The sequence below is a fragment of the Thermothielavioides terrestris genome, chromosome 3, assembly GCF_000226115.1.
Source record: "Thermothielavioides terrestris NRRL 8126 chromosome 3, complete sequence".
NCBI classification, from domain to species: domain Eukaryota; kingdom Fungi; phylum Ascomycota; class Sordariomycetes; order Sordariales; family Chaetomiaceae; genus Thermothielavioides; species Thermothielavioides terrestris.
Genome location: NC_016459.1, coordinates 1,487,100 through 1,497,991, shown reverse-complemented (window position 1 = coordinate 1,497,991; position 10,892 = coordinate 1,487,100). Strand labels below are relative to the sequence as shown.

The 10,892-nt window shown below is 58.1% G+C and overlaps 4 protein-coding genes across 4 annotated transcripts; 3 read left to right on the top strand and 1 right to left on the bottom strand.

The window, feature by feature from the left end:
- Positions 1 to 555: 555 nt before the first annotated feature.
- On the top strand, positions 556 to 2,484 carry THITE_2050573 (uncharacterized protein; the record flags this gene model as incomplete). Its single annotated transcript, XM_003654068.1, has 6 exons — positions 556 to 733; positions 794 to 812; positions 865 to 1,035; positions 1,072 to 1,239; positions 1,314 to 1,656; positions 1,714 to 2,484. 6 exons carry the CDS (start codon positions 556 to 558, stop codon positions 2,482 to 2,484), a joined length of 1,650 nt encoding a protein of 549 aa, XP_003654116.1.
- Positions 2,485 to 3,669: 1,185 nt separating this feature from the next.
- On the bottom strand, positions 3,670 to 7,370 carry THITE_2050653 (uncharacterized protein; the record flags this gene model as incomplete). The annotated part of the gene is made up of 5 exons (XM_003654067.1): positions 3,670 to 3,843; positions 3,934 to 4,752; positions 4,924 to 5,913; positions 5,994 to 6,575; positions 6,735 to 7,370. 5 exons carry the CDS (start codon positions 7,368 to 7,370, stop codon positions 3,670 to 3,672), a joined length of 3,201 nt encoding a protein of 1,066 aa, XP_003654115.1.
- A 2,342-nt stretch (positions 7,371 to 9,712) lies between these two features.
- THITE_2051761 (uncharacterized protein) lies at positions 9,713 to 10,269 on the top strand (the record flags this gene model as incomplete). Its single annotated transcript, XM_003654066.1, has 3 exons — positions 9,713 to 9,794; positions 9,861 to 9,987; positions 10,044 to 10,269. Coding segments are annotated over 3 exons (435 nt in total), but the record flags the coding sequence as incomplete, so codon positions are not given.
- Positions 10,270 to 10,310: 41 nt separating this feature from the next.
- Positions 10,311 to 10,819, top strand: THITE_2049540 (uncharacterized protein; the record flags this gene model as incomplete). Its single annotated transcript, XM_003654065.1, has 4 exons — positions 10,311 to 10,379; positions 10,447 to 10,474; positions 10,531 to 10,572; positions 10,632 to 10,819. Coding segments are annotated over 4 exons (327 nt in total), but the record flags the coding sequence as incomplete, so codon positions are not given.
- Positions 10,820 to 10,892: the final 73 nt, after the last annotated feature.

Below are 10,892 nucleotides of genomic sequence, written 5' to 3'. Positions count from 1 at the left end.
AACCTTCCCCCTCTCTCCCCCCCCCCCTCCCCCTCCTTTGGCTCTGCCTCCATCATCCCCTCGGCTCACGTCAGCGTTTCCGCCAATCTTGCAATGGTGTATGTAGGGTGTCTTTCACCGGTTTCTAAATCCAGCCTACCAGAGCACGCACTACTACTGAACACGAACGTGTGCTAATCATGGATCAGCGCTGTGTCGACGTCGCCGCTCTATCCCCGTTGGGCCGACCCTGTTCGGAGGAAGGCCGGGGATGAGCACAGGGCCGAGGGCGGATGTCAAGAACTGCAGCCGGTATTTTTTCCGGATTGGGACAACATTGGAGAGTATAAAAGAGTGAAGCGTGTGTCTTGTCTAGCCACTGCAGCCTCGAACGGGGCGTTCATCTTTTCAACGTTTTGAGCTCTTGCAACCGTCAGCCTGCACCTTGGACCCAACCAACCAACCTTTTTATCATCTGCAATGTCTTCTCCCGCAGGCCCTGAGCCGCTGCTGTCCCAGAACCAAGGGGGTGTGCAGGGCAATGGGAACGGAAAACCCGACGGAGGCAAGCACAAGATGCGCAACCAACCCATCTATGCAAACCGGCACATGCGTGTCGTCTGCATCGGCGCCGGAGCGTCGGGGCTTTACATGGCTTACAAGCTGAAGCACTACTTTACCGACTTCACCCTCAACATCTACGAGAAGAACCCCCAGATCTCTGGAACCTGGTTCGAGAACCGATATCCCGGATGTACGTGTTCCGCCTTCAAGACGGCGAAGGCGAGAGATTGTTGCTGACATTCAGCGCCAGGCGCCTGCGATGTCCCAGCGTTTGTGCCCAAACCCTAGACCGACACGCACGGGGAGCTCACTGTGAACAAGGCACAACTACACCTACTCGTTCGAACCCAAGTGGGATTGGTCGGCCAACTACGCCTCCTCTCGCGAAATCTACACCTACTTCAACGACTTCGCCGACAAATACGGCCTGCGGGAGCACATCCACTGCGAGCACGAGGTCGTTGGTGCTCGGTGGGACGAGGACAATACCGAGTGGGCCGTCGACGTCCGGACCACCGACGGTAGGAGACTCCAGCAGCGGTGCGATTTTCTCATCAACGCGTCCGGCATCCTCAACAACTGGCGCTGGCCGGCCATCCCGGGCCTCCACTCCTTCAAAGGAGAGCTGCTGCACAGTGCCGCCTGGGACGACACCGTCCAGCTTGCCGGGAAGCGTGTCGGGCTGATCGGAAACGGGTATGTCCTCGAGCGGGCTGGCAAGAACACGTGCTCCGGTTTGTCTGTGAGATAGTTGACGCATCAATAAACAGGTCGTCTGGCGTTCAGATCCTCCCCGAGATCCAACCGGTTGCGGCCCACCTTACGACCTTTATCCGCGAGCCCACGTGGGTCTGCCCAACCCGAGGGATGGAGTACCACAAGTACACAGATGAGGAGAAGCAACGGTTCCGGGACGAGCCCGGCGTCCTGCTCAACGTGCGTAAGAAGAAAGAGGAGACCCTGGCCCGATTCTTTTCGGTCTTCGTCACCGGGTCGGCCGCCCAAACGATGGCCGTCGACTATATGCGGGAGCAGATGAAGCAGAAGATCGGAGACGCGGAGCTGGCACAGAAGCTGATTCCCAATTTCTCGATCGGCTGCCGCAGGTTGACAGTGAGTGCAAGACCACCAGAAGAAAGAGAAAGTACGCCTGCTAATCCGATTCCATAGCCGGGCCCGAACTACCTCGAGAGTCTGACCCTCCCCAACGTCACCGTCGTCCACGGCGAGATCAAGGAAATCACGCCCGACGCTTGCATAACCGAGGACGGGCGCACCTGGCCGCTCGACGTGCTCATCTGCGCCACCGGCTTCGACACGACCTTCCAGCCGCGGTTTCCCGTGATCGGCCGCGGCGGCAAGTCGCTCGCGGCGGAATGGGCCTCGGAGCCGCGGAGCTACATGGGCCTCGCAGCGCACGGCTTCCCCAACTACTTCATGTTCCTGGGCCCCAACTGCCCCATCGCCAACGGGCCCATCATCTTCGCCATCGAGCTGCAAGGCGAGTACTTTGCCAGGTTCCTCAACCGCTGGCAGAAGGAGGGCCTCGCGTCCATCGACCCCCGCCGGGAGGCCGTCGACGACTTCATGGCCCAGAAGGACGCCTTCATGGAGAGCTCGGTGTGGGCCTCGGGGTGCCAGTCGTGGTACAAGGACCGTAAGACCGGCAAGGTCACAGCCCTGTGGCCCGGCAGCACCCCTCACTACATGGAGGCCCTCGCCAGCCCCCGCTACGACGACTTTGAAATCAAGTATCACGGTAACCGCTTTGCCTACCTAGGCAACGGCTTCTCCCAGACCGAGCTGAATCCGGACCTCGATGTCACCTACTACATCCGGGAGAAGGACGGCGGTGAGCCGTTGTTCAGGAGTCTGCAGAGCACCTTCAACGCAAAGTCCCTCGGGGACCTACTGCAGGCCCCTCCGGATCTCGCGATATAGGTCGTGGTTGTGTGTCTGTTAGAGTTGTCATACCAACCAAGTGTTTGGACGAAACGCAACATCCCGTTGCATGGATTTTCTCTGCGTGTCGGCCATTGCAAAAGCCGAGTGTGTACATTGTAGTCCTTTCTGCCAGTGTGACGAATCGTTCGCCCTGATCGTCTGACAATCCCATCGAGGGTGGCACAGAGAAAAACACAGCCCATCCGCTAGTAAGTGAGCAACTGGCCGCCGATGCTCGTCCCAGTCCTGACGAGGTCGAAAAGGTGGTAGAACTGATTCCATGCAGGAAAGGGCAGCTCCATTATGCCTGCTAAAGCTACAAGCTCTTTGGGTGAGATCATGGCCGACGATATCACAATTGAATTGCCCGTGCCCGGATCTGTTTCCTTGCCCATACAAGGGCGAGCCACTTTTCGAAGTCGCCGAGAATGTCGCAGATGGAATTGGATGCAGTTGCCACCGCCCATGCCTCCTGCAGCACCTGGGCGGACATAGGCAGCGGTGCTATATTGAGTATTAGGGCACTGTAGCACGGGACGCTTGATTTAGCAACTTACATTCTGGCTTCGCCTCGTTGCAGGTCCTCTTTCTCTTCCCACTCCCGGCCATCTTGTCTGTCGCGATGCTTTGTATAAGCTTCCGTGGTTGTCCTCTTTTTTCTTTTTTTCTTTTTTTCTTTTTTTTTCTTTTTTTTTTTTTTTTTCCATTTCGCTTAGCCTAGTATCCCCGCCAGAATAGCGTACTCCTTCGTGGCCGGCTCCGTCGAGGCTCCGGCCGCTGTAAGCGAGCCGAGTGAGCTGCACGCGCCAAGTATAGATAGACCTTGGCGCTCCTCTCACTCTGTATAGGAGAAGCACCTCTCTCAATGTACATGTCTCTGCATCCTACAGAGCCCCACTTCGCTGCAGCTCTCAATAGACAATTGTGTACAATGTGTAGCTCTATTGCAGTTTGTCTACATAGACTGCCTAGAGTATTTAGAGGTGTTTTCCTGCCTCATTGATAGCATCCTCTCTCTTTATACTTAAAGTCTTCGTCAATCAAGAACCAATTTGACTGCGATTCATCCATTGTTCGTTGTCTTACTATGTATGACATTAGAGTATACAATACTAAGACTACTATTTTCTACCCTTCTATCTTTTGAGCTTGACATTTTATTGTACACACTTGTTACCTACACTATAGCTCTCCCAATAACTTCTTCGAGGCTTCATAGCCATCTCCAACTGTGAGTGTCCTCTCGGTCGCAGCAAGCTCAATTGGCGGTCTTGGCTGGTCGAGCAGCTCTCGTGTTCCACCCAAGGACGAGGTTTCATAGATCAGTCCTGGTGTGTCCACACTAGCAAAGTGATTCTGGCGGGAAGCGGTGTCAGCGGTGTTTTGCGCCCCCTATTGACATTGGGTGGCCGGCCGAGAAGTCGCAGCAAAACGGAGCTAACATACCCTGGACATCATGGGAATCTTCCTGACCCAGCCCACTGCCCTGGACGAATCGGCCCAGGCAAGCACGACGTGTTCTTCGTCAGACCACGTCATGAACGACATCGCGAACGAATCGGACTTCGCCGTGAGCTCCTTGGTATTCGCGATGCGGCGGACATCCATCGGACTGGAGTTCAGATTGGATACCTGGAAGACATGGCCCTTGTCGTTGACGAGGACTAGTTCTCTCCCCGAAGGCGAGAAGGCGGCGCATTGCACGCGGTTTCCTAGCTTGCTGTGCCGGCCAGACAGCTCCGTTCGGATCTCGGCCCTGTGGCCGTCGTGCGGCTGGATCAACACCGGCGTGCCTGACTGCGTCCATGTCGTTATGCAGACTAGGTCCTCTTCGCCGTGGGTGCCGGGCCGAAATATCGCGGCCGAGACGCCGTTGTCCTCGGACTCGTGGAGCGGGACCTGGTACCGACAAGCGGTGAGCTCTTGGAACGTGTGGAATGGGAATCGCCACGAGTATGTTTGTATCCAGCCGGTCTTGGGGCTCCGCATGCTGGCCAGCAGGACAAGCCCGTCACTTGAGAAGGCCAGGGTATCCACCGGCGGGCACGTCCTGCACCCATGGCGCGTGGCTGCGTGGAGACGATCCTCGCGAGGTTGTTCCATGCTCCTCACGTTGAAGAAGCGGACAGTGGCGTCCTCGAACCCGACCACCACGTAGTTCTCTTGTTTGTCAATGGCCATGCTCTTGCACCAGAGCGGCGACGGTATGCGGTACTCCATCACAGATGCTGTTGTTGTTGTTTGCATGAGGTTCACGATTCGCAACTAAGGGGTCGCATATCAGCACAGATGCTTAAAGGTTGCTTCGGAATTAAACGCAACCCGGAAGAAGAAGGAAGTGGTGGGGAAGAAACACAGAGGAGGAGAAGGGAATGGCCAGGCGTGTGATGGGACATGTACAAGCGGGCATCCCGAGTCTGGAAAATACCCCCTTACCGTTAGCTTGTGGTCTCTTGTACCAATGATGTAAGCCAAATGCGACTTTCCAACCGCCGCAAGGATGCATGTGCTCTCTGGCAAGATGGCTCGCACCATCGTGGGCGGCGACGTGCTCACGTCCAACACGTGGATCAGCAACTGCGTCCAGAACAGAGCGAGTGTCGAGTTCTGGGAGAGGCAGACGTTGATGTTCTTGGATGGCTTCCCCCGCGCATGCGTCTTTGGTGTGCTGAGCAATGCAGAGAGGGAGATTTCTTCCAGCTTCTGTGCCTCCAACGCCGACGAGGACAGAGAACTGGAATCCCCGGACGCACCGGTCGGGGCCTTCTTTGACCCTGTGAACATAAACCTCCATCGGGACTTCCCCTTTTCCGCGGACGCAGGTATAGGGACCGTCCTTGGGGTGTGGATTGAAGGAGCCTCGTCTTCTCCCGCTTGTCCGCGCACAGCGGGCGACTCACGGGAGAACGGAGGAGGGTCTGACAGAAAGGTAGGATCGGGGTGAGCAAGCGTGTGCTCTGGTTCGTCCAGAACATTCCTCCCATGGTTAACCGGCGCACCCGGGCGTGGGAGTTCAACCTGGGGGTGTATCGATGACGGCTGCATGCTTGGAGACTGGGGAGATACGAGACCCGGGTAGCCAGGGGGATGCATCTCACCAAACGTCGGGCTTGGCATCCCTGCCTTCGCTGAATGAGGTGGGCCAGGGAGCTCAGGCTCACGGTGTCTCTCGCTCCCGGGGACGCGTATGCTGCTGTAGCCCGGAGAGGGCAGCCCATGGGCCTCTGGCTTTGGAGGGCCCAACTGGAACTGCGTCGGCAGGTGTCTTTCCACGTTGATCGTGTCCGCATCTGGTAGAAGGGGCCGCACCAGTTCCCAAGTCCGCCTTGCGACAGAAACCTCACGGGCAAGCGTGATAGTCTCTTTGCAATACGCGCATTTCGAGTCTGGCGGAAGGCGAATTTCGGACGCGTCCGCCGAGGCAGGCTTTGCGCGATTGACAGACACGTAATTAGAATCCTCCGCACTGTGCAACCCGGGGAATTCGAGGGGGGGAGGTAACGTACAGGGAACTTGGCTCCTGAAGACCTCAGCTGTGATGCACCAGCCAGATGGCACCGAGGACAGTTCACTACATAAAGTCCCGGCCGCGCAGGAGTATGGCGACCGCCTGGGTCGTCCTGGGCGAGGATATTCTCGATCACTTGCGAGATGCTGTGCGCCGCTTCCCTGTCGCTGACTCGATGGGTAACCTGGCGCTCCCTGAGCCTAGTGCAGAGAGCGTCCAGGGCATCCAGTTCACACTCGTCCACGGGAGGTTCGGATACGTCGCGGCTGGAGAGGTCGATAGTGTCCGGGAGGATGGTGCGGAACGTGGTGCTGAAAATGGCCACCATGTCGACCTTGGACGTACCGGGCGGCGTGCGCAGGTTGTCGAGGGCAGTCAGCACGGCGTTGCGAGCTTTGGCGGACGCCGCCTGAAGGCGCACGTCGCGAGTCTCGCCGTTGGCGGCGTACTGAACAGACGCGGCAAGCACGAACTGGGCCACGTCGCGCAGGGCCAAAAGCTGGGCCAGCCAGTTGCCGAAACCGCCGGGGGGTGCAAGCTCGGCTATGGAAGGCGGTTGCAGGCAAGGGGGGAGGGGGTACTGGGCAAAGCATCAGCCGACAAGCTTTTGGACCGACATGCGCGCAATTTGGCTGGAAGTTGCTGGGTCGTTGTTGTTTTGGGGGAGGGGGGAAGGGAGGGAGAAAGGGGGAATAGTGGTTGTCAATAAGGGGTAAGGAGTAGTGCCACTGCATCGCACGTCACGTACCAATTCAGAGGCCAGGTTGGGTAGCTCGGACCTGAGCTTCGGGGGCAGCATAAGCACGTCCGGATCGGCGTGGAGCTGGGCGGCCACCTCCTTGCACACCTCGAGCGAGAAGGACTTGGGCCCGGGATAACTGTCGAAGACCTGCTCCAGGGCCCCGTGGATGCGTGCGAAGCGTTCGCGGCGGTCTCTGGCGCGCTGGTTCGAAGGCGTCTTGGGGTGGACGGAGAGGACGCGGAGAGCGGAGAGCAGGAACTCGGCCAAGTACTTGTCGCGCAGCTTGCGATGTTCCCACAGGCTCTCGCGGCCCTCGGCAATGGTCTGCAGAACGAACTCAACGGAGCGGAGGCCCACCTCCCAGCTGACGAGGAAGCCCAGGTGCCGGCCCAGTGGGGCATTCTCGGACGGGATGGTCAGGCGCTGGATGTCGAAGATGGTCTTGAGCTGGGAGAGCAGGGCGATGACGAGGTGTTGGTAGGCAACCCGGTCGCTGGCGCTGGCATAGATCCTCTCGAGGGAGAAGCGGCCCAGGAGCTCCAGCACGATGTCGTCGACGTCGCTCCGGAGGGCAAGGAGTCTCCATGCGTTGGCCAGCCGCTGAAAGAGTGCAGAGGGTGTCGCGGCAGCCATGACACGCGACACGGACGACGCACGCGTCACTCGCGGCGGCGTCGTTGAGATCCCGTCATGCAGTGGTCCACACAGCCTTATGACGGTTCTGCCTGGCGGGAATGGGTGCGGGGTGTTGCGGGGGGCACCGCCGGTGTAGTGCCCTCTGTGCCTGCCCGGCGGTCTCGGGCGTTGTTGACCTTTTTCCCTCAATCCCTCGGTGCTCCTTTCACCCCCTCGCTGTGCACTCTCAAGATGTCCGACGTCCTGGCTCTGCAAGGGGCGGCGGTGGCGCTCGACTAGTCCGTTGCGGACCGATGGGTGGGGGGGGGGGGGGGGGGGGGGATGACGAGTAGCGACAGGCACTTTGGCAAGGGGTGGCGGCGAGCCGTCTCGGCTTCTCGAATGCGCTGTTGTTTCCCGTGGACGGATCACCGATAGGTAGGCATGTGCGTGCCAGCGGGTGGCCAGCCACGCCGGTTGGGCAAAAAGTGCGGCCTGCATTCGATTATGTATGTAGTACGGAGCGCAGACGGAAGATAACAACCCCACCGTTTCCATCTCTCCCTCTCCCTCTCCCTCCCAGAAGCGTTGTATTACACAGTAGACACATACATCACATACATGGTAAGCGAAGTAGCAGGAATTCAAGGAACTCGTTTCTCGATTTTCAGCCGCTTCGACCCAGCCATTGGCCAACGTGGCTGAGCTTGCCAGAACACGATGTGCAACACAGTCACAGTTCAGGTTGCATACACAGAGGAGAGGCAGGGTGCAGGCTCTCGCTGCGGGACCAGTGGCTGAGCTCTGCAGGTTAGTTGTATTCACGGCGTGGAGCTGCTCCTCAATCGGTTGCCAACGCCGCATGGCTGCATGGGGGGATGAGGGGGGTGCCCTTCCCCGCGCGGGCTTGCTGTCCCAAAGATGGTCTCGGTCCGTGATGATCCTGAACCAGTCGTTCACGTCTTGCCAAGCTTTTCCCGCTAAATTAAGGTTACATTGATGGCGGGGTCAGCCCAATGGCCATCACAGTGCGGCACAGGGCTGAGGCTTCTTCCCTGATCAACGAGCTCGGCTAATCAGTTCGAAATGGGGAAGGACTGCGTGCATGCTGCCTTCCATGGCTACTGCTGTAACACGTGAGGTGGATGGATACCTATCTGGCGGTGTGTGTGGTTGCGTGAGACACACATGCAGCTGCAATTCGAGCACACAGAGTTAGTTAGCACTTCCCCTCCCATAGCGCTCCGACACGTCCTTGGTCTCGCCGAGGAGGCTTAGACATGTACCACAGTAGTGTATCGATGTAGGTACCTGACTGGCCGTGGCTCATTCTGGACTGCCGATCCAGGTAGACTTCTGGCCCCTGACCACTCACCAAGCTCATCCTGTCCCGGGGCAATGACCATCTTCAGCCCTGCGATGCAGGACGGAAGTTGGTGTAACGCTGGGCAATACATATGATTTGTTAATGGTGGGCTGGCACGAACTCCCGTGTCCCCCTTGGAGTAAGAATGGGGTTTTGTTTGGCCGACTGAGGCCTTTCCAGGCACAACCTCGGGGCCAGTTAGCCACGCTGTGTATTATGGGGATGGGGAGGACGGGATGGGGGGCCGCGCCCGAATGGCTGGCACTTATACACCCGTACATGGGAGTCTTGTCGTCTGGTTAGCTGGAGTTATTTTTACCAAGGCCGATTTAATCGCAGGGGTTCGACTGAGACTGGCGACAAGGCGAGAAGCTGTGTATAATACTCCTGTTCACCCACAGCGCCCGGTGTCCCTGCCGTACCGGTCCTCGGGATTGGCTCTGTTTCCCTCTACACAGGAAGACTGGCTACCTCGCGCCTAATACGATGCAAATGGACTACGAGAAGCCGGAAGCAGTGAGCCCGCAGATGATCTACCAGCATGCCGGCCACCAAAGCCCGCAGCCCGACGGCGAGGCCACGCTGAATGCTTTTGACGAGCCCGCCATTCCCGAAGAACGGCGGGAATTTCGTGGGGACAGTCTATGGTACGGATTCCGCCCAACCGCATCCCAGCTTCGGAAGGCCGTGCTCTATCGTTGCTGATATCACGCCAACAGGCGGGTGCTTCATGAGCGGCATATCAACGTAGGACGAGCAGAGCCCCCGTTCCTCCCATAGGACGTATTCGCTGACTGAATCTTCTTCCCGGGCCGAAGATGATTGCATTTTCGGGGTAAGAACTCCCGCGCCCTGGTCAACACGCTGTGCAAATATTTGTGTCTTGACCAACTGACGGCCGTGACACAGCACGATCGGAAATGGTTTGTACATCTCGTCCGGTCCTGCCTCGGTGTTTTTCGGGGCATTCAAATACTGAGTAATCCCGTATACAGGTCTGTTTCTGGGATGCGGCAGCTCGCTGGCTAGCGCTGGGCCCGGAGGTGCTGTCGTGGCCTACGTGCTGATGGGAACGAGTGAGCAGTCCATGCTCTGGCTGTATAACTGGGTGCCTAAACGGGCGTGCTGACGAGAGCCCACAGTCATCTCCTCTGTTATCAGCTGCCTCGGCGAGATGACCGCCCTGATGCCAGTCAATGCCCCAGTCATGGAGTTTCCACGCCGATTCGTCAGTCGCGGTGTCGGCTTTGCTGTCGGCTGGATCTACTGGTACGCGAATGCGATCCCTTGGGCCCCGGGACTCGCGCTAACCGCCGAGGAAACAGGTTCGCATACGCCGTGCTCGCTGGCGAACAGCTCGTCGCGGTCTCCAATGCCATCAAGTTCCGCTACGACGACGGGAAGACGTTCCTGCAGTGGGAGGTCGGCGAACGCGTCGACAATGCTGTCTGGATTTCGGTGTTCCTGGTGCTGGTGGTGATTTTCAACATGTTCCCTGTTCGCGTATGTGTGCACCGACTATGGACACTTGGGAATATCGATGACCGATGAGCTCCCCACCAGTGCAGTTCTGCTGACGCTCCCACTTCTCACAGGTATTCGGAGAGCTTGAATATATATTCGGATGTTTCAAGCTTATGTTCATCACCCTGCTCATCGTCGTACGTCTTCCATCAACCCCGGTCTCCCCCTCTCGGCCTTCTCGTTGCTAACTTGATGTCTTGCTAGCTGATGTTCTTCTTGTCCATCATTCAACGTCCGTGGGCTTCTTGCTGGTCGTAAAATGGGGAAGTCACTAACAGACGGCCGTAGCGCGCAGCGATGCCTACTACAGCGAGCCGTTGGGCACCCGCTGTATGTTTTCCGGGTGTTCACTGTGTGGGAAGTATGTGTGCTGACAGCCGGCCTTCCAGACTGGAACACGCCCTATTCGTTCTTCAACCCGACGTACATCGCCAAAGATGAGGATCTCAGGGTGCAGCAGGTCTTCACGGGGTCGCTCGGGACTCTCCTTGGCGTCTGGTGCGTCCACTGCCGCAAATCCTGGTGGCCGTCGCTTTCCTCCCTCGTCGCGGACTTGATTCGCCCTCCGGATAACTGACTCTCTCTCGTCTATGCTCAGGACAACGTTCACTAGCGTCCTGTTCTCGTACGTAGGGATGGACATTGTGGCC